At 41.8% G+C, this 26,625-nt stretch overlaps 1 protein-coding gene across 13 annotated transcripts in view; it reads left to right on the forward strand.

Annotated features, from left to right (window-relative positions):
- The window catches only part of LOC147114055 (rho GTPase-activating protein 26-like), a 249,495-nt gene extending 223,908 nt beyond the window's left edge, over positions 1-25,587 (forward strand). For 3 of the 13 annotated variants that reach the window (XM_085995616.1, XM_085995618.1, XM_085995625.1), the window contains 4 exons: positions 3,421-3,453; positions 12,182-12,292; positions 21,624-21,715; positions 23,743-25,587. In XM_085995616.1, coding sequence (XP_085851742.1) covers positions 3,421-3,453; positions 12,182-12,292; positions 21,624-21,715; positions 23,743-23,831 — 325 coding nt within the window. In that variant the 3' untranslated portion in view covers positions 23,832-25,587. Of the gene's footprint in view, positions 1-3,420; positions 3,454-4,577; positions 4,634-12,181; positions 12,293-12,440; positions 12,563-20,060; positions 20,142-21,623; positions 21,716-23,742 lie in introns of those variants that run through there. The other 10 variants (XM_085995617.1, XM_085995620.1, XM_085995621.1 and 7 more) reach the window with 8 other exon arrangements.
- Positions 25,588-26,625: the final 1,038 nt, after the last annotated feature.

The raw sequence follows: 26,625 nt of genomic DNA on the forward strand, positions 1-26,625 counted from the left end.
TTTCCCCGTTTTCCACCACGCAGCCCAGGATACAGAGGCGCGTGGTGCTAAAGACACACTTATCCTCGTTGTAGGTGAGATTGAGTCTGAGGGCGGTTTTCAGAAATCTCGCGAGGTTCGAGTCGTGGTCTTGCTGGTCGTGGCCGCAGATGGTGACGTTGTCTAGGTATGGGTAGGTGGCTGTTAACTGGTTCTCATCGACCATGCGGTCCATCTCCCGCTGGAAGACAGAGACCCCGTTCGTTACCCCAAAGGGGACTCTGAGGAAGTGGTAGAGACGTCCGTTCGCCTCGAAGGCGGTGTATGGACGGTCCTCCGGCCTAATGGGGAGCTGGTGGTATGCCAATTTTAGGTCGATGGTGGAAAACACCCGGTATTGCGTGATTTGGTTAACCATATCCGCTATGCGGGGCAGAGGGTAGGCGTCTAGCTGGGTGTATAGATTAACCGTCTGGCTATAATCTATCACCATCCGCTTCTTTTCGCTACCCTTAACTACTACTACCTGGGCGCGCCACGGGCTGGTACTGCATTCGATGATACCTTCCCGCTTGAGTCTTTCTACTTCTGACGCAATGAACCGTCTGTCCTCCCAGCTGTACCGCCTACTCTTGGTCGCTATGGGTCGACAGTTGGGTGCGAGGTTGGCGAACAGAGAGGGCGGCTTGACCTTCAGGGTAGCCAGACCGCACACTGTGAGGGGCGGCTGGGACCCACCGTAGGTAAGCGTGATACTTTGGTGGTGGCACTGGAAGTCCAGACCCAAGATCACGCTCACACAGAGATCTGGCATTATCAATAGTTTAAAATCTCTGTAATCATTGCCTTTTACCGACAACATAACCGCGCAGAAACCTGTAATTTTTGAGGTATGAGTCTTATCGGCCATGGCGATTTTGCCCTGTGTGGGGACTATCGTTAGTGAAAGTCGTTTTACCAGGCTAGGATGAATAAAGCTTTCGGTGCTCCCGCAGTCAATCAAGCATTTAACCTTGTTCCCGTTTACCTCTATGTCCATCATCGATTTAGACAACGGATGCGGCCTGGACTGATCCACTGTGATCGAGGCCACCAGTGGGTCCTGGAGGTCCGTGTAGTCGGGGCAAGATGGTGGACTCCACGAGGGTGGACAAGATGGCTTCCAAGATGGCCACTCCCACGGCGCGCACGCGGCGGTGGTGGAGTTGGAGGCGGGGTTCCCTCTGCAGACTTTGCTGAAATGTCCTTTCTTCCCGCATTTAAAACAGGTGGTGCCCTTCGCTGGGCACAGATGCCTGGAGTGTTTGTCCTGGCCGCATCCGTTGTCTAAATCGATGATGGACATAGAGGTAAACGGGAACAAGGTTAAATGCTTGATTGACTGCGGGAGCACCGAAAGCTTTATTCATCCTAGCCTGGTAAAACGACTTTCATAGCCCTGCCCCGCCCCACTCAAAAATCTGACTCGAGCTTCAACTGAGTCATTGTTACCAATCAAAAGATTCACCGAATGTCAATTACCTAGAATGATTGTCCTAACCACTTTGTATGATCTGTGCTTGCAGGAAATTAACATTTTGCAGAGCCAGCCATCAGGCATACTACTGGACAGAATGACACTGATCTGTACTTACAAACATTAGCTATTAAACTCATTCTTTTCAACAGGGACATGTTACAGGTACATATTTATACCTTTGGCATAACAACTGCACTGTATTTTTCCTGCAGTTTGCAGAAACAACGAGCATTAGCCAAGTTTAACCCTATGAGTGCTATGACCAGCCAAAAATAATCCAATAAATAATCCATTTTGGCCAAAATTGTTCACTTTTGTCATGATTATAAATTGCCCAGTCATGCACTTTTCATGTCTAAGAATGTTGGCATGATTGCATACTAGTGTGGGCACATGTGTTTCAAGGATTTAAGGTCACAAAGATGAGAACAAATCTTTTTCTTATTTGTATCCTGCATTATTGTGCCAATATCAATTAAAGGAATTTAAAAGGATTAACCCTGCACTTCTGACAGTGTCTCATTGTAGCCACTGAATTGTGTGGTTTCAGTCTAGTTTATTTCAAACCCTCTGTAGTTACTTCGGTTTTGATCAATGCCAGCAGCTGGATTCAAGACTTGCATGTCATGCATTTGGCTATTCTTGGAAACCAAGACTCATGATTTGCCTTCATGATGTCTTCCCACATCATGTGACTTTTGAAGGACATTGCCTGCTACAGAAGGGCTTACTCATAAGTGGTGCCAGTTGATTTTGGAAGAAACATTGTGATATTTCATACTCCATATATTATTTGAGGCCTCAATTCATTTTTTGTCAACATTATACATTACATACTCTGTACTTTTTATGTCTAATGTGTAATGTTGCCATGGTTACATGCTACTGCAGATAAATGAGTTTCAGGGATTTATGTGCACAGTATTAATCCTGATTTCATCTTCCTTTCTGCTCAGCGCCTCTCTGGAGTGTGGATTTTCAGAATGGAACAGGAGATTACATAGAATTACATACGATTTTACAAAACCAAAACAGGCCATTCAACCCTACTGTCTATGCTGGTGTTTATGCTCAACATGAGCCTCTTCATCCTTACTTCATCTCACCCTATTAGCATATCTTTCTATTTCTTTCTCCCTCATGTACTTATCTAGCTTCCCCTTAAATGCATCTATGCTGTTCATCTCAACTACTCAATGGAGTAGCAAGTTCCAAATTCTAACCACTCTCTGGATAAAGAAATTCCTTATTGGATTTATTTGTGACTGTCTTATATTTATGAACTCTAGTTTTGGACCCCCCTACCCGAGTGGAAACAAGGAGATTGCTGAGAGGAGTCAGAACAGTTGAGCTGTTATTTCTAACAATAGCAATAGAAGCATAATAATGACAAACATTCAACATGATTCTTAGAATTAAGCATGGAGCATCCTACCATTAACCTTATAGATGCAAAAATAAGCAATGAAGAATGGGGTTATCATCTTTATTTTGAACATAGTGTGGCCCATGTCTAGTACCAAATACAAAACCTCAGCAGAGATTTATGATGAAAAAGGATATGGTTTTATGGGCTAGATGTAAAAACTGCAGAACTTTATGATTGTAATATTTCATTATTCTAAATTGAGGTAGGGACAAGTCATCAATTTTTAATACCATGAAAGCATCCAATGCTAATTAAGATGGCATGCCTACCAGTAGCTGCATTACAGTGAATTTGTTTGTGCCTTGGGTGGGCTAACTAAAAGTGTGAATTTGCTCGTTGGTGACACTAACCAAGTGGCATGCACAAGTGGTGTGTGCAGGTGTTGCTTACTGTACAAAAATGTTAAAAAATCGAAACAACATAAATCCAAACCTGATTTACTAAAATAAAGAAAATGTAATTGACTTAGTATGTCTTTTTTTTAACATTACAGGTTAAATCCCAAAAGAAAACCCAGTCTCACTAGGTATGTATATTGCATTTTGTCATTAATGTAATCTGCAATTCCATCAGTATTGAGTACACTACAATAAAGTCTGTAGGATGCTATAGCCCTGCTAATACTGTATACATAAACAGAGTGATGACAAAGCACAAGGATGAGGGACAGTCAGACTATCCCTCACACCTCCTACTGGCTGACTGTAGAGCAAATCTCAGCCATCCTCTTGGTTGATTATGATTCAGGGCCTAAGAAGACTTCAAAAAATGGATGGCACAAGAAAAATGACTAAATCCAAACCAAAAGTAATATACGTCCTCCAGTTTGAGCTAAATTATTTTGAGTTTCTAATTATCCTTTATCGATGTATTGCTTTAAAAAAAAACTACAGCTCTTGTCAAGTACATGGCAAACTTGAGCCTCTGGAAGATGGAGCCCCGCTTGTCGTTTCCAAGATATTTTCCCCAGGCATCATTGACTCTGAAAAATTGTTACTGTTCCATTATTACAATATTACTGGCAATGGTAGCATAGTGGTTATAATACTGGACTAGTAATCCAGAGGCCTGAACGAATGATCCGGAGTTCAAATCCCACCACGGTAGTTGTGGAATTTAAATTCAGTTAATTTAATAAATCTGGAATAAAAAGCTGGCACCAGTAATGGTGATCATGAAACTACTGGATTGCTGTAAAATAAAAACATCTAGCTCGCTAATGTCCTTTAGGGAAGGAAATCTGCTGTCCTTTCCCAGTCTGGCCTATATCTGACTCCAGACCCACAGCAATGTGATTGACTCTTAACTGTCCTCTGAGTTGTACCAAACCACTACAAAGAGGCATCACCACACAGACAGCAGCAGTCCAAGAAGGCGGCTCACCACCACCTTCTCAAGGGCAATTAGGAATGGGCAATAAATGCTGGCCTTGCCAGCGACACCCACATCCCATGAATGAGAAAAAAAAAATCTGTCTTTTATTGTATCTTGTTTTCGTTACCAATACACAATACCAATGTAGCCTGCAGTGGAATAGCTGTGGAAATGCACTATATGCTTTGCTACACGTTTAGTTGGAAACAAAACTGTTCTCTCTCCTGTGCCAAAAAAGGGAGACTTAATTACTATTTTTGTTTCTTGACCTCAAAGAGGTTATCAGTCAAAGGCTAATTTTGATCAACTAGGCAGGTCCTTACCTAAACAGGGTAAGTAAATTTGTGTTGTGTTTTGGATGTGTTGATGCTAATTAAATGAAAGTGAGTGTTAGCATAGGATGTGTTTCACAATAGCTATCACTGCTCCTCTGGATCTGGTTGCTGATCTAATCTTGGCCATTACCCATGCTTTCTAATCTAATATTACTTAATTTCAGAATATTTCTTTTAGGCATGGTTTATCAGTGTACTAAGGACGAAAACCATGAGGTCACTGACCATTGGAAGGTTTTAATGCAGTTCCTCTGAATTTGGAACTTAATGACTATCACAATACACATGTTTGTAACCAGAGATGAGTATTTATACTAAATTTACAACCAATTTGGATGATCCAAACATGTCCTGGGTTAGATTTCTATTTTTCAATCTAGCCTAAATTTTTAAATAAATCTGAAATATTCAGGTTCATAAAAATCTAAATTGTGGTCATTGGTGACCTGTTTACTACTCTTCTATTTAGAATAGATAGCTTTGTGAGTGCTGAACATCTTTGTTGTTTCAGCATATTTCTCAAAATGAGACACATTATGAACTTCTGGGTAAGATAGCAGAGTTGAAAATTCTTGGATTATTTAAGAAACAATTAGATGCCATAACTGGGGGATCTGTACAGTCTTTCTGGAAGATTGAGCTAAAATTGTCTAAATTGTCACCTTCATCTGTATTTATCCTGTAAACAGCATTTAGTGGTGATGGTCCCTGAACAATCTGACCCCTGGCATCCATAGAAACATAGAAGATAGGAGCAGGAGTAGGCCATTCGGCCCCTCGAGCCTGCTCCGCCATTCAATGCGATCATGGCTGATCATCCAAATTCAGTACCCGGTCCCTGCTTTCTCCCCATACCCCTTGATCCCTTTAGCCTTAAGAAATATATCCAACTCCTTCTTGAATATATTTAATGAATTGGCCTCTACTGCCTTCTGTGGTAGAGAATTCCACAGGTTCACCACTCTCTGGGTGAAGAAATTCCTCCTCATCTCTGTACTAAATGGCTTACCCCTTATCCACTGATAGTACCGTCTGATTTAATGAAGAGTGAAAAATTGAGCCATATTGGTTCATGATCGTGACATGTTGTCTTTCTGTCCTGTGACAGGTTCTCTTTCTGTCCTGTTTCCCTCTTCCTCCCAGAATCCCTATTACTAAGTGCTTCTACTGACTTGTGCGATAAATCAGAAACTCACCATGTGCAGAGTTGTATCCTAGCATACAACAATGACCAGGTGCCCAGGCTGCCTTTTATTTCTATTTCTGGTACAACATTGTCACCTTTACCTTTTTTTCGCAAGTTTATGAAGGTTTCCAAAATCTGAAAAATGTGTGCATTTGACATTACCTCTGGTGTCCTCCAAGGATCTATCCTTGGACCCCCTCCTATTTCTCATCTACATGTTGCCCCTCAGCAACGTCATCCGAAAGCACAGCGTAAGTTTCCACATGTACACTGACGACACCCAGCTCTACCTCACCACCACCTCTCTCGACCCCTCCTGCTGTCCAACATTCATTTCTGGATGAGCAGAAATTTCTTCTCACTAAATATTGGGAAGACCGAAGCCATTGTCTTCAGTCCCCACCACAAACTCCATTCCCTAGCCACAGACTCCATCCCTCTCCCTGGCAACTGTCTGAGGCTGAACCAGACTGTTCGCAACCTTGGTGTCATTTTTCACCCCGAGATGAGCTTCCGACCACATATCCACACCATCACTAAGACTGCCTATTTCCACCTCCGATCATTGCCCGACTCTGCCCCTGACTCAGCTCATCTGCTGCTGAAACCGTCATCCATGCCTTTGTTACCTCTAGACTTGACTATTCCAACACACTCCTGGCTGCCCGCCCACGTTCTACCTTCCGTAAACTTGAGGTCATCCACTCTGCTGCCGGTGTCCTAACTCCCACCAAGTTCTGTTCACCTATCACCTACATTGGCTCCTGGTTGAGCAGCGCCTCAATTTTAAAATTCTGATCCTTGTTTTCAAATCCCTCCATGGCCTCGCCCCTCTCCATCTGTGTAATCTTCTCCTGTCCCACAACCCTTTGCGATATCTGCGCTCCTCCAATGTTGGCCTCGAGCATCCCCGATTTTAATTGCTCCACCATTGGTGGCCGTGCCTTCAGCTGCCAAGGCCCTTAACTCTGGAATTCCATCCCTAAACCTCTCCGCCTCTCTACCTCTTTCCTCCTTTGGACACTCATTAAAACTTACCTCTTAATATATCCTTAAGTGGCTTGGTGTCAAATTTTGTTTTATAGCGCTCCTGTTAAGTGCCTTGGGGCGTTTTACTGCTTTAAAGTCGCTATATAAATATAAGTGGTTGTTGTTGGTAGTGGTAGTAGTAGTAACACCATGCCCTTGCAGAATCTACAATGCATTTTGCAGACTCAAGCCAATTTTGGAAGCCTCAGGGTTAAAGTTAAAGATTGATTTAGGATGCCCAGTTATTTCCCTATGGATGTTCCACAAAGACTTATCAGGCGAAGACATCTGTCTAAACTTGTGTGTAGTTGTTGAAAGGTGTCCAAAGTTACCCCTTTGGAAGTCCAGTTCAACCCTGATATATTGGGAACCAATTTTGAATTAATTTGATGGAAGGGGACTTTGACCAGCATTTATTTAAAGAAGAGATAAAGGGACACTTTTTAAATCTTTATCAGAACCCAATTTTAAATTATTCAGCAGTTCAACATTTAAATCAAAACCTTTAAAAATATAAATACTTAACTTAAATTTTCTTAAATTAAAATGTGAAATTTCAATGTGTATATACTGTTAGATGGCAGATTTTTCTTCTAGTTAATGCTCACCAATGCTTAGTTTGGGTTCCGCCAGGACCACTCTGCTCCAAACCTCATTACAGCCTTGGTCCAAACATGGACAAAAGAGCTGAATTCCAGAGGTGAGGTGAGGTGAGAGTGACTGCCCTTGACAATAAGGCAGCATTTGACCGAGTGTGACATCAAGGAGTCCAAGTAAAATTGAAGTCAATGAGAATCGGGGGGAAAACTCTCCAAACATACCTAACACAAAGGAAGATGGCTGTGGTTGTCGGAGGCCAATCTCATCTCAGCCCCAGGACATCGATGCAGGAGTTCCTCAGGGCAGTGTCCTTGGCCCAACCGTCTTCATCAATGACCTTCCCTCCATAAAGTTAGAAATGGGGATGTCGCTGATGATTGCTCAGTGTTCAGTTCCATTCGCAACTCCTCAGATAATGAAGCAGTCTGTGCCCGCATGCAGCAAGACCTGGACAACATTCAGGCTTCAGCTGATAAGTAGCAAGTAACATTCGCCACACAAGTCACAAGTGCCAGGCAATGACTATCTCCAACAAGAGAGTCACTAACCACTACCCCTTGACATTCAACGGCATTGCTGTCGCCGAATCCCCCACCATCAACATCCTGGGGCTCACCATTAACCAATCACTTAACTGGATCAGCCACATAAATACTGTGACTACAAGAACAGGTCAGAGGTGGGTATTCTGCAGCGAGTGACTCACCTCCTGACTCCCCAAAGCCTTTCCACTATCTACAAGGCACAAGTCAGGAGTATGATGGAATACTCTCCATTTGTCTAGATGAGTGCAGCGCCAACAACACTGAAGAAGCTTGACACCATCCAGGACAAATCAGCCTGCTTGATTGGCACCCCATCCACCACCTTAAACATTCACTCTATCCACCACCAGCGCACTGTGGCTGCAGTGTGTCCCATCAACAAGATGCACTTCAGCTACTCGTCAAGCACCTCCCAAATCTATGACCTCTACCGGCCAGAAGGACAAGGGCAGCAGGCGCATGGGAACACAATCACCTCCAAGTTCCCCTCCAAATCACACACCATCCTGACTTGGAAATATATCGCTGTTCCTTCATCATCGCTGGGTCAAAGTCCTGGAACTCCCTCCCTATTAGCACTATGGGAGTACCTTCACCACACTGACTGCAGCAGTTCAAGGCAGCTCACCACTACCTTCTTGAGGGCAATTAGGGATGGTGAACATTTGTGACTTTGATGGAAGCCGCAGAACGATATTGTTACTTTCAGTATACCTTATCTTCCCACCCCACCCCCTCTTGGCCCATGTCAATCATCATAATCGGGTTGAGCGATGAATCTGCACAATGCCACTTTTGCATTCCGGTTCCCGAAACAATCTGCTCGCCGCCAGTCTTCCAGCTTGCTCTTCCTATGTGCAGTTAAACCATCTAAGCTTTGGCTTTTCCTATTTGGTGCACATGCCCTGCCTATTACTTTCTTTTCACTGTCATCAACTCTGTTACTGCATGCAGGCTATTACTTCAGTGCACTGACTGTGTTCTCCCAGCTGATACCAACATCCTCCTTGTGCAAAAAGCAAAATACTGCAGGTGATGGAAATTTGAGATAAAAACAAAAAGTGTTGGCAGTACTCAACATGTCAAGCAGCATTTGTGGAGAGAACAAAAGGTGACGTTTAGAGTATAGGCCCTTCTTCAGAATTGGTCTATACCCAAAATGTCGACTTAGGTTCTCTCCACAGATGCAGCTCTGTTGCCAGCATTTTCTGTTTATGTTTCAGAATTCTAGCATGTGCAGTATTTTGCTTTTTGTTCATGATGTTTAATTCATTGCCATTTCTCTTCCAGGAATGCCTGCCTTGAAGAAGTTCTGCTCCTCCCTTTGACATGATTTCCATTTGGCTCTTTACCCTGTTCACCTTCATTGGTATCTCTTTTATTTCTTGTATTTTCTAAGACCTGCTTTCATAGCAATATCTTTTTTCTCAGCACTCATCTCCAGCTCTGACTTATTTCACATAGATTCCTCTTTGTGCATCCTCATTTCAAAGGCATTCAGGCTCTGCTTCTGTGGATTTTCAGAGTCCAGCTTTCAGCTCCATACATACTTGTCAAGGAGCCATTAGTCTTATACATTCTCATTTAAATTTTTTCACAAGATGTTTTTTGTCCTTCAGAGTGGTTTTCATAGTCCATCAAAAGCAATGTATCTCTTTACCTTGTTCTCTCAACCCCCTTCAGCAGCTATACATAGAAACATAGAAGATAGGAGCAGGAGTAGGCCAGCCGGCCCCTCGAGCCTGTTCCGCCATTTAATGAGATCATGGCTGATCATCCAAATTCAGTACCCCGTCCCTGCTTTCTCCCCATATCCCTTGATCCCTTTAGCCTTAAGAAATATATCTAACTCCTTCTTGAATATATTTAATGAATTGGCCTCAACTGCCTTCTGTGGTAAAGAATTCCACAGGTTCACCACTCTCTGGGTGAAGAAATTCCTTCTCATCTCAGTCCTAAATGGCTTACCCATTATCCTTAGACTCTGACCCCTGGTTCTGGACTCCCCTGCCATCAGGAACATCCTTCCTGCATCTAGTCTGTCTAGTCCTGTTAGAATTTTATAAGTTTCAATGAGATCCCCTCTCATTCTTCTAAACTCTAGTGAATATAAGTCCAATCGACCCAATCTCTCTTCATACGTCATTCCTGCCACCCCAGGTATCAGTCTGGTGAATCTTCGCTGCACTCCCTCCATGGCAAGAACATCCTCCTCAGATAAGGTGACCAAAACTGCACACAATACTCAAGGCGTGGTCTCACCAAGGCCCTGTACAACTGTAGCAAGACATCCTTACTCCTGTACTCGAATCCTCTCGCTATGAAGGCCAACATACCACTTCCAAGGTATATTAACTCATCCACACTTCAGTTCCCTCACCAACAGTTTTCACTTGATTCTCCGTTTGTCTGTGCTCTTCTTCATGCAATGTATGATCTCTTGGGAAGCTGCCATTGAGCAGCTACTTCTGTTCTTCATCCTTTATTGTTCAGCTTCTCAGTTGTTATAACAACGGCAACCAATGAGATTATAATCATCCTTCACATATTTGATGTGGCTTACCAGCTCCTAACCTTCCATTAATGCTTTGGGTCAGTGATTCAGTATTTTTTCCCTAATGCATCACTCATAATTTGTCACCTGACTGTATTAAAGAAAATGGATGACGAGACACAACCCTGACGCAATCCTCTCTTCACTTTGAACTATTCTGACATTTTTCGTTCAATTCTCAAACAACCTTTTGTTCCCTCATATGCAATCTGTGGTAGTCTGGCAATCTTTCAAGCTAATCTGATGATCTTACAAGCTACTCCATAATTTCCAGCAGCACCATCTGTCCCAAGTCATATGCCTACTTCAAAGCTACAGAACACACCCATGGATGTTTGCCATACTCTCCACAGAACTTTCTGATTATTTGCCCCATTTTTAAGGTCAGACTACCACATCCTTTTTTGAAGTCATGCTGACTTCCCCTCTGACTTGTGTTCCTAAATCCTGCTCAGGAGCACTTCAGCAAATATCGTTCCTGGCCCACTAGACAGACTAATGTCTCTGGAATTCCTTCACTCCTTCCTGACCGCCACTTTGCGTAATGGAAATATTGCTGCCAGTTTCCACAACGGAGACACTTCCCTATTCTTCAGAGTATTTGGATAGCAGGCAGAAGCTGTTTCAATGCCTCAGTGCATCCCCATTTGTCTTTGAGTACTTCTACAGCAGTTCTAAATAAGGGGTTTCCTCTCTCCTATTTTTATTGCTTGTTGTACCTTCTGCAACTTCATTTTTGCTCCATCTCTCTTGTTAACCCTGAAAGCTTTTCAGTTTGCCCTGTAATCATAGCATTTCATTGGCTGTTATGTCCTGTTTACTATGCCAGGGAAGTCATTTGCTAGCGTTCTCCTGAACAGAATGCCAGAACACAAGGCTGAGGAGAAATCAGTGTATCTTCAGAAAAGGTTATGGTTATGCTTAGTTACTAAAACTACTGCTGCCAATGGAAGGTGTCTTCCCTCTCTCTCATTTCCCATTCTTGTCCTTCATTAGTTCCAATACAATTGTTGTGCTCTCCCCACCCCCAAATTTAGTTAATATTTTCTTACCTGCTGGGGAGAAATCTGACTTTGGATTGCCTTATTGCACCCTTATGAAGAATCAACATTTTGAGTCGGCAGTTGGCAAAAAGGTGTTTAGCAAGGAACTACATTGTGTTGTTGTCCAGGGTGCTGATCAGAAGCTGATGGACAGAAAATTATGCAGCTGCACAAGGCTATGAGAAAAAGATCCCAAATCAGATTCTCCCAAGTCCTTCACTTTGATGTATTAACTAAGTGGTAAGAGTAGTATACATTGAAAATAATAGTAGTAGCCCGTGCTAATTTTCTCTTGGATCAGAAATACTACCAAATGTGAGTGAATAAAACATGGTTAGTACACTGTAATTCTGTGCTGTGATCATGTTCCTGTTTATTTGGAATTGTGAACTGTTGAAAGAAGTCTTGCTTCCAACCACGTTGTAAACTGGTGCCGAAATGTCAGGAAGTGGGCAAATAAATCCTTAATGTGGCATGCCAACCCTAGACCTTTTGAGTTAACCCTAGAATCATATCCTGTATTTGTTGTCATTATCATTTTTAATTTGTTTTATCAGTTTTTAACACTGTTGCTTATTGAATTTCTAGTCCTCTCCCTCCCAGTCCCAGCTCACCATTGTCACCCTCGTGGCCCATGATTTCAGCACCGTCAAGTCCAGTACCCGTTTCCTCAACTTCCAGCGACTCCTCCCCTCTCAGGTGTGGTATCAATTTGTTTTTTTCAACTCAATTAATTTCTTGTGTATGGGGAGAAACCCAACCCTCCCCCAAAAGGTTTTACAGTTTTCTTAATGAGTGTGTGCATTGGGTCTCTGACTCAATTTGACGTTGATATTTTCTTTCACAGAAAGGTAATTTTGTGTTATTCACTTAGTACCACGTGAGGAGATGACTAAGCTATGGTTTATGGTACTTTAGCTAATTGAAAATCAGCCTCAAGATTGAGATTTTCTTTAAGCAAAACCTTCGGTAAATTATGTTCAAACATTTATGACCCTTTTATAGTTGTGGCTATTTCTTCAGTGTAATATCTTAACTTGGTAGAGGTGCGACTCCCAGTTTAAATGTAAAATATATTCTCAGACAATGCAATTTTGTTTTAACTTTCTGGTTGGATGTGCAATATCTAATCAAATGATGAAATTTGCATATCCAAACTCAGAGTAGCGAGAGAAAAATAATTTTGGGAGTGCATTACGATTTTATTGGTTGCTGGTAATAAAAGCATTACCTTATAAATTACATTAAACTACATTAAACTATTTTCACTAATTTAGTACCTGCAGAGTATACAATAAGCAATTATACAGTATCATTTTCAATCTTGATACCCTCTGCAATCCCACATGAATGTATATGAGGAAACAAAGGGTTTAGCTATACAAGCATTGTTTTAAGTGTAGTTGCATTTTCATCATTGATGATGGGCTATTGGTCTCAGTGGCTGTCAACAGACCTCTTTTGTATTATTAAATAATCTCTAACTTTCCAGTTTCAGTTCAAAGGTCATTGACAAGGCTGTATGGTCTCTTCTGCTTCATACTTGTGTTTTTATATACATTGCAGAATTATTCAAAAAATCAGAACTGAGAGAGCAGTGTTGATTCTGATAACACTGTATTGATTTCAGAAACAGGGTCTCAAACATGATGAGCTAAAGTGTCTCAACGCTTTCTCTCTTCCATAAGAGGGATCTTGCCTCGCAGCTATCTGGACCCACCTAGCTTCAACCTGACAACTTGGCTGTTGAGCAGAGATTCTTCTTAGACCACGGTATTCTATTTACAGCATCCAGGAAATCCTTGATTGAATAAAAAATAAATACCCAGTGGAAGAAATTTGCTGAGTGGCTCTCTGCTCACCCGTGTATTTCACTCTCCTATGATAATTAAAAATGTCCATCATATGGAGCTCGGCTCCATACAAACACACACCACCTTTTACAATTTTAGGCAATGGGTTCCATTTGAGAGTTCTTGTTTCATGATGCAGAAAAGGGATATGCGAATTGATACTCTCTGACATCTTGCAATCTCAGCACAGTTCTTCACAAATTTATGTACAGTATACACTGTTTGAGTCTCTTACATCTGTCTATAATTTTATCCTGAACACTGGCTAACTTAAAATATTAAAGAAATATTGGCCAGGACACCAGAATAACTTCCTGCTCCTCTGGGATCTTTCATGTCCACCTGCACAAACAGATGGAACCTCAGATTAATTTTCCATCCAAAAGATGGCACCTGTAACAGTGTAGCACTCCTTCAGTACTGCACGGAAGCGTCAGGCTAGTTTTTGGACTCCTGTCCAGGAGTGGCCTTGAACTCGAGCCCTTCTGATTCACAAGTGAGAATGCTACCACTGAGCAAAGCTAATTTTTCAAAAGGAGAACCCTAAGAAAGGAAAACATTCATAATTTCAGTGCATAATTCTCACTAACCATTTTAACAACTTATGCACTGGAGCAGTTTGGTTTTTAACTGTAATTGTGTGTATTTAAACTGTATGCCATAAGAATATTTCTTGTAAAGTAAAGATTTCCTTTGAATTTCATGGTTTTTGTCTTGTAAAATATAATTACTTCACAGAAATCACAGAAACCTCACAGTGCAGATAGAGGCCATTTCGGCCCATCGAGCCTGCACCGACACATATCCCACCCGATCCCCGTAACCCCTACACCAACACATATCCCAGCCTATCCCCGTAACCCCACGTATTTAATCCCCCTAACACTAAGGGTCAATTTATCATAGCCAATCAACCTAACCCACACATCTTTGGATTGTGGGAGGAAACCGGAGCACCCGGAGAAAACCCACGCAAACACGGGGAGAATGTGCAAACTCCACACAGACAGTAACCCGAGGCCGGATTCGAACCCGGGTCCCTGGTGCTGTGAAGCAACAGTGCTAACCACTATGCCACCGTACTTATGGAAGCTTATCTTGACCCTTGCCTCCTGTAGCAAAATTTAGTGACCCAATTAGTTTTTATTCTTCATTTCTTTCCTAAGAATTTAGAATTGATTCTTTGGGCTGTATGTATCACCTGTTGGACAGAGTATTTGATGGTTATGTTATATTCTGATTACTGTACCCATCTAGTTTATTGCATGTCTCAGCCACTTTGAATGTTTGTGATTTCTAGTTCATATTTCAATTGTAGATTCATGGTGTAGGACTTTCCTCCACACTGAAGATTATTTATTTCCAATTTGTAGATGAAGTTGTGCATGATCTATAATTAAGAAAACAAGATTTATGTGTTCCAGAAAATGGGAGGGATGGGTAAAAGAAGCTCTTTACATCTCATTAAAAACCCACAGAAACTAATGCCAGGCACTGAACAAATCAAGACAGTTGTACAGAAAGGGAAACATTAATGCAATAGTAATTTCCGCAGCATATGAGAAAAAACTTCAAACCCGATAGCCAGAGCAAGCCTTAACACACCAGGAGACATTCAGAAACTAGAGACGGTTAAAAGAGCCATGAGAGTGACTCCTCGTAGCAGAGGCTAAATTATGAAAAAGGCTAGAGAATCTTGCCTTTTATACTCGGTGTTAACTTGGTTCATAGAAACATAGAAGATAGGAGCAGGAGTAGGCCATTCGGCCCTTCAAGCCTGCTCTGCCATTCAATGAGATCATGGCTGATCATCCAAATTCAGTACCCTGTCCCTGCCTTCTCCCCATATCCCTTGATCCCTTTAACCGTAAGAAATATATCCAACTCCTTCTTGAATATATTTAATGAACTGGCCTCCACCGCCCTCTGGCAGAGAATTCCACAGGTTCACCACTGTCTGGGTGAAGAAATTCCTCCTCATTTCAGTCCTTAGACTGTGACCCCTGGTTCTGGACTCCCCGGCCATCAGAAACATCCTTCCTGCATCTAGTCTGTCCAGGCCTGACAGAATTTTATAGGTTTCGATGAGATCCCCTCTCAATCTTCTAAACTCCAGTGAGTATAAGCCCAATCGACATAATCTCTCCTCATATGTCATTCCTGCCATCCCAGGTATCAGCCTGGTGAATCTTCGCTGCACTCCTTCCATGGCAAGAACGTCCTTCCTCAGATAAGGCGACCAAAACTGCACACAATACTCAAGGTGCGGTCTCACCAAGGCCCTGTACAACTGCAGCAAAACATCCTTGTTCCTGTACTCGAACCCTCTTGCTACGAAGGCCAACATACCATTTGCCTTCTTAACCGCCTGCTGCACCTGCATGCTTACCTTCAGCGACTGGTGCACAAGAACACCCAGGTCTCTTTGCATTTCCCCTTCTCCCAATCTATTGCATTCAAAAAATAATCTGCCTTCATGTTTTTGCCACCAAAGTGGATAACCTCACATTTATCCACATTATAGTGCATTTGCCATGTTTCTGCCCAATCACCCAACCTGTCCAAATCGTACTGGAGTTTCACGACATCCTCCTCACAGCATACCCTCCCACCCAGCTTTGTGTCGTCTGCAAATTTGGAGATATTACATCCAATTCCCTCATCCAGATCATTAATATATATTGTGAACAGCTGGGGTCCTAGGACTGAACCTTGCGGTACCCCACTAGTCACTGCCTGCCACTCGGAAAATGACCCGTTTATTCCAACTCTTTGCTTTCTGTCCGCCAACCAGTTCTCTATCCAAGTCAATACCTTGCCCCCAATCCCATGTGCCTTAATTTTGCACGCTAATCTCTTATGCGGGACCTTATCGAAAGCCTTCTGAAAGTCCAAATACACCACATCCACTGGTTCTCCCTTATCTATTTTACCAGTTACATCCTCAAAAAATTCCAGTAGATTAGTCAAGCATGATTTACCTTTTGTAAATCCACGTTGACTTTGTCCGATCCTGTCACTGCTTTCCAAGTGCTCTGCTATTACATCTTTTATAATGGACGCTAGCATTTTCCCCACTACCGATGTCAGGCTTACCGGTCTATAATTCCCCGCTTTTTCTCTGCCACCTTTTTTGAATAGTGGGGTAACATTAGCTACCCTCCAATCCATGGGTACTGTTCCAGAGTCTATCGTGTTCTGGAAGATGACCAGCAATGCATTTACTATTTCTAGGGCCACTTCCTTAAGTACCCTAGGATGTAGACCATCAGGCCCTGGGGATTTATCGGCCCTCAGTCCCATCAATTTTCCTAACACCATTTCCCTACAAATACTGATTTCGTTCAGTTCCACCCTTTCATCCGACCCTATGTTCCCCAGCATCTCTGGGAGGTTATTTGTATCCTCCTTTGTGAAGACAGAACCAAAATATGTATTTAGTTGGTCTGCCATTTCTTTGTTTCCCATTATAAATTCCCCTGATTCTGACTGCAAGGGACCTACGTTTGACTTCACCAATCTTTTTCTCTTCACATATCTATAAAAGCTTTTACAGTCAGTTTTTATGTTCCGTGCAAGCTTACTCTCATATTCTATTTTCCCTTTCTTAATTAATCCCTTTGTCCTCCTTTGTTGAATCCTAAACTGCTCCCAATCCTCAGGATTATTGCTTTTTCTGGCCAATTTATATGTCCTCTCCTTGGATCTTATGCTATTCCTAATTTCCCTTGTTAGCCACGGTTGAGTCACCTTTTTTGTTTTATTTTTATACCAAACTAGGATGAACAAATTCTGTAGTTCATCCATTCGGTCTTTGAATGTTTGCCATTGCCTATCCACCATCAACCCTTTGAGTGACATTCCCCAATCAATCCTACCCAACTCGCTCCTCAGACCATCGTACTTTCCTTTATTTAAATTGAGGACCCTAGTCTCCGAGTCAACTACTTCATTCTCCATCTTAATGAAGAATTCGATCATATTATGATCGCTCTGACCCAAGGGGCCTCGTACAACAAGATTGCTAATTAATCCTTTCTCGTTACATAATACCCAGTCTAAGATGGCCTGATCTCTGGTTGGTTCCTCGACATATTGGTCCAGGAAACCATCCCGTAAACACTCCAGGAATTCCTCCTCCACAGTATTGTTACTAATTTGGTTAGCCCAATCTATATGTAGATTAAAGTCACCCATGATGACTGCTGTGCCCTTATTGCACGCTTCTTTAATTTCCCTTTTAATGCCATCCCCAACCTCCACCGTACTGTTTGGAGGTCTATATACCACTCCCACTAATGTTTTTTTCCCCTTAGTATTTCTCAATTCTACCCATACAGATTCCACATCATCAGAGCTAATATCCTTCATTACAATTGTGTTACTCCCTTCTTTAACCAGTAATGTTACCCCACCTCCCTTTCCTTTTTGCCTATCTTTCCTGAATATCGAATACCCCTGGATGTTGAGTTCCCATCCTTGAGCCACGTTTCCGTAATCCCAACCAAATCATATTCGTTTACCTCCATTTGCGCAGCCAATTCATCCACCTTATTACGAATGCTCCTCGCATTAAGACACAAAGGACTAGAAATTCAGTTAGGGGCGCCCAGCTCGCCTGGGCGCCGGAATTACCGCTGCGCGCGGAGCCACTTGCGCCAGCGGGAAATTCAGTTTCAGCGCCCCAAGTTGAAGCCGGCCGCTAAACAAGGGTTTCGGCGCCCTGCTTGGGGCGCTGAAACTGAATATCGGCGTGTAAAGTGCCGCAGCGCCACCCACTGCGGCACGGCAGCCTGCGGTACTGCAGGCCTTCCTCTAATTCTTAAGGGGGAGGTGCCTGCAACAGCGCGATCCCCGCTCGCGAGTGCCGGCAAATGAGCCCGGCACCAAGGAGAAGTGCCGGGCTCTCTGGAAACAGCCGGCAATGCCGAGGGCGGGGGGGTGTAGGAGGCCGGGGAAGGAGGTGCGGGCAGGCGGCCGCTGAAAAAGCGGCCAGCCGCACCGCCACCTTAAATCGCCCCAGTACCGGCACAGGTAGGCCCCGTGTACCGGTTGCTGGAGGCGGCAGCAACCAAATATGGATAGCGGGGCGCTGCGCACACCGATGACGTCATCGGTGGCGGCGCAGCGCTAATGGCTAACGCCGCCAACAGCGCCCCGCTAAATATCGCGGTAGGTTTGCACAGTGGCGCAAAAGTCCTCTTTGGGCGCAAACTGGTGGCGCAGGCCACTGAATTTCTAGGCCAAAGCCTTCAGGCTTGTTTTTTTAACACTCTTAGACCTATTAGAATTATTATTTACTGTGGTCACTTTTGATTTAAACCGCTGATTTCTCTGACTGCCACTTTTTTGGTTTTTCTCCTTCCTATCTTTTGCTTTTATCCTTGTTTCCCTTTCCTCTCTCTCCCTGCTCAGGTTCCCAACCCCCTGCCATTTTAGTTTAAACCCTCCCCCAGAACACTAGCAAACACTCCCCCTAGGACATCGGTTCAATTTGTAGCATTCTGAATTTCTGAATTGGAAGCTTGTGGGTTCAACCACTCCAGGACTTGTGTGTGCACATAGTCTGAGCTGATATTTCAGTGCAATACTGAGGGAGTGCTGCATTGTTGGAGATGGTGCCTTTCAGATAGCACAGTATTTGCCTGTTCCAGTGGTTCAGGTGGGGGTACAAGATCCCAAAGAGAAGGAGCAGGAAGTTCTTCCACCATCCTGGCCAACATTTCTCCCTCAATCAACATATTAATTAGTGGTTCATCTCATTTGCCCTGTGTGGGACCTTGCTCTGCACAAATTGCCTGCTGCATTTGCCTAAAATAGTGGCTTTCTTCAAAAAGTATTTAACTGGTTGAGAAGTGCTTTGAGACATTGAGGGTTTAGGAAGGCACTATATAAGTGCAAGTTTTTATCTTTTCAGTCTTGAAAGGAGATAGTTGAGGGGTCAAAAACCAGGGGGCACAGATTTAAAATAATTGGTATAAGGTTTAGAGGAGATTTGAGGGGAAATTTCTTCACCCAGAGGGTTGTGGGGGTCTGGAACTCACTGCCTGAAAGAGTGGTAGAGGTAGGAACCCTAACCGCATTTAAAAAGTACTTGCATGTGCACTTGGGATGCTGTAACCTGCAGGGCTACGGGCCAAGAGCTGGGAAGTGGGATTAGACTGGATAGCCCTTTGTTGGCCGGCGCGGACATGATGGGCCGAAATGGCCTCCTTCCATGCTGTAACTTTCTATGATTTCTATGGGATCTCAGAAGTATGTAAAATAATAAATAGTATAGAAAATTTAAATCTATAACACTCCTTCAATAAACTGATGGTAGGACAAGGGTTCAAATTAGAAGGTAAATTTAAGACTGATGTCAAGAAGCTGTTCTTCCACACAAAGAATAATCAAAACTTGGAATAGATTTTCAGATAGGTTAATAAAGGCAAGAGCCACTTTATCATTTAAGAAATAGCTGGATGCTGGGATGGAGGGACTGTAGATTCTAACGGATGAAGCAGGTTAGGCAAAGTGGCCTTTGTCACCTCAGCAGTCAGTAATCGTTTTATCACTGGTAATTTGTGTGGAATTCCACTGTAATTTCTCATTTGTTTATCCACATTCTTTAGGATATAGCTATCACCCAGCCAGGGCAAAATGCAGTGACATTCCAGAAGTCCTATGAACAGACAAAAACAACAGTGTCCAATGTATGACATGACCCTGCTATTTAAAACTTCAAAGTGATGATGACCAGTTGCATAAAGTCATGTTTCCAGGAAATAAATTATATATGTGGGGGATCCCAGTGATTGCAGTACTGATTGCTTACTTATCATTTTGCAGTAATGAAGTTCCCAACACTCTGCAGTTAAACAGGCCATAACTGCTGTTCTAAGCCCAACTATCTTCAGCTGATTCATGAATGGCCTTCCCTCCATCATAAGGTCAGAATTGGGGCTGTTTGCTGATGATTGCACAGTGCTCAGCTCCATTCATAGTTCTTCAGATAAAGAAGCAGTCCATGTCTGCATGCAGCAAGATCTAAACAAACTGCCAGCTTGGGCTAAGTGGCAAGTAACATCTCCAACCATAGAGAACCAAACCACCTCTCCCTGACCATTGCTGAGTTTCCACCGCCCCCCCCCCCCCCCACAACCCCAATCAATATCCTGAGGGTTAGCATTGACCAGAAACTGAACTGACCAGCCACATAAATGTGGCTAATATGAAAGCAAGATACTGTGGATGCTGGAAATCTGAAATAAAACAGAAAATGCTGGAAATACTCAGCAAGTTGGGCAGCATCTGTGGAGAGAGAAATAGAGTTAATGTTTCAGGTCAATGATCTCTTATCAGAACTGGAAAAACTTAGAGATGTAGCAGGTTTTAAAATCTGTTGCATCTCTAACTTTTTCCAGTTCTGATGAAAGTTCATCAACCTAAATCGTTAACTCTGTTTCTTTCTCCACAGATGCTGCCTGACCTGCTGAGTATTTCCAGCATTTTCTGTTTTTTAGTCCATAACTGTGGCTAGTAGGTTTGAGACTGGATATTCTGCAGTGAGTAACTCACCTAACTCCTCAAAGCCTCTCCACCACCTACAAGGCACAATTCAGGGGTGTGATGGACTACCCTCCACTTGCCTGAATGGGTACAGATGCAACAACACTCAAGAAGCTTGATACCATCTAGGACAAAGCAGTCCACTTGATCGGCACCTCACCCACTAGCTTAAACAGCTACTGTGGCTGCAGTGTGTGCTAGCTACAGTATACACTGCAGCAAATCACCAAGACTTCTTTGGCTGCACCTCCCAAACCCGCAAGCTCTGCCACCTAGAAGGGCAAGGGCAGCAGGTGCATTGGAACATCACCTCCAAGTCATATACCATCTTAACTTGGACATATTTTGCAGTTTCTTCATTGTCACTGGGTCAAAATCCTGGAACTCCCTACGTAACGACATTATGGGAGCACCTTCATCACTGCAACGATTCAAGAAGATGACCCACAACAACCTTCATGGGGAAATTGTGATGTCCAATAAATGTTGGCCTTGCTAATGACACCCACGGCCCTAGAATAAACAAAAAAAATACTGCTGTTGTAGCCTGCTTAGTTACCTGGCTACCATTAGAACAACTTATTTTTTTAAGTAAATCCTCATATTGCCATCACTTATTTTTACAGTACCCAATGTCGCAAAGCTCGAGCCTTGTATGCATGTAAAGCAGAACATGACTCAGAATTATCATTCAGTGCTGGAACCATGTTTGAGAATGGTAAGTGTCAAGAAAATTCCTATTGAATTGGAGGTTGAGGTTGTTCAATCAGTCTTCCATATGAACTCAGCTTACTTAACAGCAATTAGACATTAGCTTTAAAAGAACACACATCTATACGTTACCAGAATAATACATTGGGGTCAAGTTTCCACTAGTTAAATCGGCGCAATCTGAGCGTAATTGGCCAAAGCAGCACAAAAGATTGGGAAGTTTTAAACAAGTGAATTACACCTAAAACCACGTACACTTGTGTTTTCCATGATCTTTTGCACTGGTTCAGGATTCAGTTTGCCCGAATCAGGCCCTGCCCACAAAACTGGCCATGCCCCCAGGTTGAAATTGCGAGATTCCACTGATTGTGCTGGATTGGGAAGGCTCTTCAAATTGCTCTCATTTTCATATCAAAAAATATTTAATTGACTAAGAAACTGACTAGTGTAAACCAATGAAACTATTAAATGGTTCGGTATAGCTTTTTAAGTCATTTTCAGTGATTTTAAATTGGGTTATCACAGGTGGAGTTAGAATTAATAAAACTTACCACTCTTAAATACATTAAAGAATACTGTTTAATGGAAAGAAAAAAAAGACGATTACGTTCTATTACACCGCCCAATTGCACTGGTTCATGGAAGATTTTACATTAGTGATTATGCAAATGATTGTAGTGGAAAATTGAAACCTAACCTAACTAGCACAATTTTGCGTGCAAATCGGAAACTCTACCCCAAGGTGTTTTACATGGTATAATAATTATGTCCTTTTTTAAAACTGTGCATGCTGTGTGTGCATTCTCTTGATTAACCAGGAATAGTGCCATAGGAAATTTGCTAAAATATTTTGTAAAAACAATTTACAATGCATGCACCTCCTGACTCTTCAGACGTCCAGCACACCTGACATCACACGTGTCTAAAGCAAATTTATGTGTCACATGGTGGGGGGGAGGTGGAAAGTATAAAGATACAAAAGTAACATTTGAAATGTGCAGATAAATGCTGCAGGAATATCACACTTCAGGTCTCGCATTTGTCGCACATGCATATTTCTGTCGCACTTTAAATGACTATATAAAAAAGAAAGCCAATCATTTCCAACCTACAGAGGAAATTTCCCAGCAACAGAAAATAGCTTCTAATTGATCTTAGACCTTGTGTCCATTAACGGACAGACCAGATTACATACATTTGGCCTTTAGCTTCAGAAAAATTTATTGTGACATAATGGTATAATGTTCTTGCAAAACAGCGTCTCTCCCAACTTACCATGAGAATTGCTACAGGATATACACTATCATTAGCAGATCTCCTGTAGATTGGTTCATAGTGAGTCGGAAGATAATGCTGTTTTATAACTGGTGTTAGCAACAAAGTGTGATTGGAAGTAAGTGTGATACAGGAAATAAAAAGTATGCACAGAACTTTTAACATAGTACATATATATAATAACCTCTCTATAATCTAGTTCCCTTTTTAGATGGTGTGTTTAACCCTTTCAAATTATAAAATTCCTCCATTATTTTACTTAAGCATATCTAACTGAGCCTACATCTCCTGATCCCAGGGAGTAAACTAGATAATCCAGTTGCAGGCCTCTCCCTGCACTCCTTCATCAGGTGATCTGTAACAATGATCTAGCTTTAATGCTACCTCCAGATTTTCCCTCCTCCTGGAGCGATGCATGATCTCTGCTTGACAGCATCCAGAGATTGTAAATTTACTTCTGTTGAAGTATTAGCAGGAAATATTAAGATTATCTAATAATGTTGATAAATTAGCAAATTATTCTCCTTATAGCCTGAATGTAAGTGAAAGGTACTGTCATTGAGGCATATATTTGGGTCCAAGTTAGGAGACTTGACACTATGCAATGATCGATACAAATGTGAAACACGTTCCATTTATCCATCTTGATATCTATCCTTCCCCTTGGTGAAGGCAAAATTCACTAAAAAGCATTCAGTTTGTGGTGTTGCTGACCCAAAAGAGTACTGCTCTCAAGATTAACTGCTGTGTATTTTCCAGTTCATTCATCCAGGGAACCTGGTTGGCTTGAAGGAACACTGGACGGGAAGACTGGGCTAATTCCAGAAAATTATGTCGAGTTTCTATAGTCAAAGGTGCATGACATTATTGCTGAGCACTACATGGTATCCATGGCAATTTATGAAGACTTAAACGAGATTTTAATTTTTGGCATTTTACTTCTATTGCAGAGATGCAATGAGGGCAGATTTGTGAACTGGAGATAGATGATTAATTTCAATCCTAGCTTTTACTGTCCTGCAGTGTGGATATGATTCACTGTTAATTTATCAAACCAGAGCCTGTAATTATTTCTTAAGGATTTTGTTTTTAATTCAAGCACTTCTTGGTTTCCCAAATTAGGGTTTATTTTATCTGTGCTAGATCTTAGCATGTATATAATGTAGATATTCATTCTACATAACTGTTTCAAATGTTATTTGTATGATGTATGTAGTGTGCTGATATGGAGCGTTTTCATTGGGAAGTGTATCATCTTTCAGTTTGCCATTTCTTTTTAAAGTGCTTTCAGAATTGTCAAGAAGTAAAGCTCTCCATACAACTAATCTCTCATGAAAAGCATTTCTCCCAACAGAAGTGTTGCAATCACATGCTTAGATTATAGAATTGTGATACTGCAATGCAGAGGTACAAGGGGCTTAGCAATAGTAACATCAGATGGCCAAATTTTATACTGGGATGAAGATCACACCACTATCCATATAATTATTTTTAAATCTTAAATCATCGATATGGGAAGCATTGCTTTTTTTATTTTTTCAAAATAAATATTACTTTGTGATAGTTACATGAGAGATTTGTTTACATAAAAGTGAATGCCCTCTATGATGTAAAAGAATTGGATTTTAAAGAAAAAAAAGTGTTACTAGTTTAAATAGAAATGTTTTTATAACATTTTAAAAATGACAATCAGCCAGAAAGTGGAAGACGTTTCTAACCATCCTCTCATCAGCTTGTCATGCCATGTTAAATAAATTGATGAGGGCGGCAGGAATGTATGATTTTAGTAAACTTACTCCACTTGCTTCTGCAGCTAATGCAGTTGTTATGCTTGTTCTGATTTCTAAAAATAAAAACTGCACAGAACTGATCTGGTTCAATAGAAATTTAATGATTTCAACAAATCATCTTTGAAGCCTGGAATTTCAAACATAGCAACAACAACTTGCATTTATATAGCGCCTTTAACATAGTAAAACATCCCAAGGCACAATCAGAACTTGGCACCAAAGGTTTTCCATGAACAGAATATAGCTGTGAAAAACCTACTGCATTGGTTTGACAATGAGCATGGAACCAGGAGCTATGTTTATCTGTTTGGAACAAGCTTCTTGCTAATTTATTCATCTTACATATTTAACTTTTTAAGGGGGCATTGAGCTATGGGCTGCTAGTAAGGATCAGGATAAAAAGAATGAGGGAAAGACAAACCTGGGAGAACAAAAGGAAGCTTTCATGGTCTATATCATTTCTACCTGTTGCATACTTTGCTTTGAAACAAACAAAAGACATGTATCCAATCTAGAGGAGGTTTGGCTTTTTTTTAAATGTATTTCCAGAATGGATATTGCATTTTGGGGGTGGCTATGCTTTTTAAACTTTCTCTTAAGTCCTTGTTTCTAACTTAAAATCCATGGTAAGCCTGTTGATGGCAGTGGGTTGTGATAGCCAGTTATTTTGTGTGAATGTGCCTTCCACATAGTTCACTGTAACAAAATTACAGCTTGATAGCTCATCTCTTAATTTTTTTTTTGTTTTAGAAGCTGCATCACTTTACATTGACTGTACTTATCTTCAGATCTCAATAAAATCACATTTTTGGTATATGAAAGATCAGAGTATGATTTATACAGTGAAAGAAGGTTGCTTTTATCTCATCAGGTCAGCAGTGCAGATATACGGTCTACTCTTAATTTAAAGTTGCTTAATTCGAATTACTAATTCAATTTTTAACAGAATTCCCACTTTGTGTTATTTACATTGCTTAAATCAAATTAATGAATAATTCAACATTTTTAGTGCAAAACAAGATGGTGTTATCAGGAGGAACTGTATGCACCTTTTGTACAGTATAGATCTACATGTGCAGTTATGGAATGGATTGGTTCTAGCACATAATAGAGTTCAAGACAGCTGGTCCACTAGAAACTGTAACAAATAGATTGCTTGTAGGCATTCCCATCTAAGCCCTAAGGCAGAACCACACAGTCTGCCTGAACAAATCTGTAGATGTCATCACTGGGAGCTGCTATCTTCAACTGGCTTTCTCATTGCTCCCAGGTGGTCTTTATATGGTAAATGATGGTACAGGTACTAGATACTGCCAATTTGGGCATTGCAATACCAGATTTTTTTACTTTAATGGCCGTTACATTTTTCATTAAACAGTGCACAAAACATAACTTGCATTTATATAGCATCTTAAATATTGAAAGAGGCATAATCAGAGATAAATGGATGACAAACCAATGAAGAAGATAGGAGGAGGGGTGACCAAAACCCTGTCAGATACAGGTTTTAAAGGAGGAGGTGGAGATAGTCAGATGGAGAGGTTTTGGCGGGGGGATTCTGGAGTGTGATTGCTGAAGGCTTGGTTGGCAATGTGGGACAAAAGGAGTGGGAGCTTAGGAAAGACACCAACAGCGGCCCGAAATTCCACTTCTCTTCGCCGGTGGACTTTGATGCTGTGTTGGCTTCATTATAATGAGGCCTGAGGCCCAATATGTGGGAAGCCTCGTGCCTCACCATTCAGGTGCAGGGAAAGTAGCATATGCAGATTTCTAGGCCATACAGTCTTAAAAGAAAGACCTCAATCTTCCAGTTGCTTCTTTGATTGATTGTGTCAGTCTACCATTAAACATG

Source organism: Somniosus microcephalus, chromosome 8 (assembly GCF_052327205.1).
Source record: "Somniosus microcephalus isolate GS21.2 chromosome 8, FLI_Smic_1.0, whole genome shotgun sequence".
NCBI lineage: Eukaryota > Metazoa > Chordata > Chondrichthyes > Squaliformes > Somniosidae > Somniosus > Somniosus microcephalus.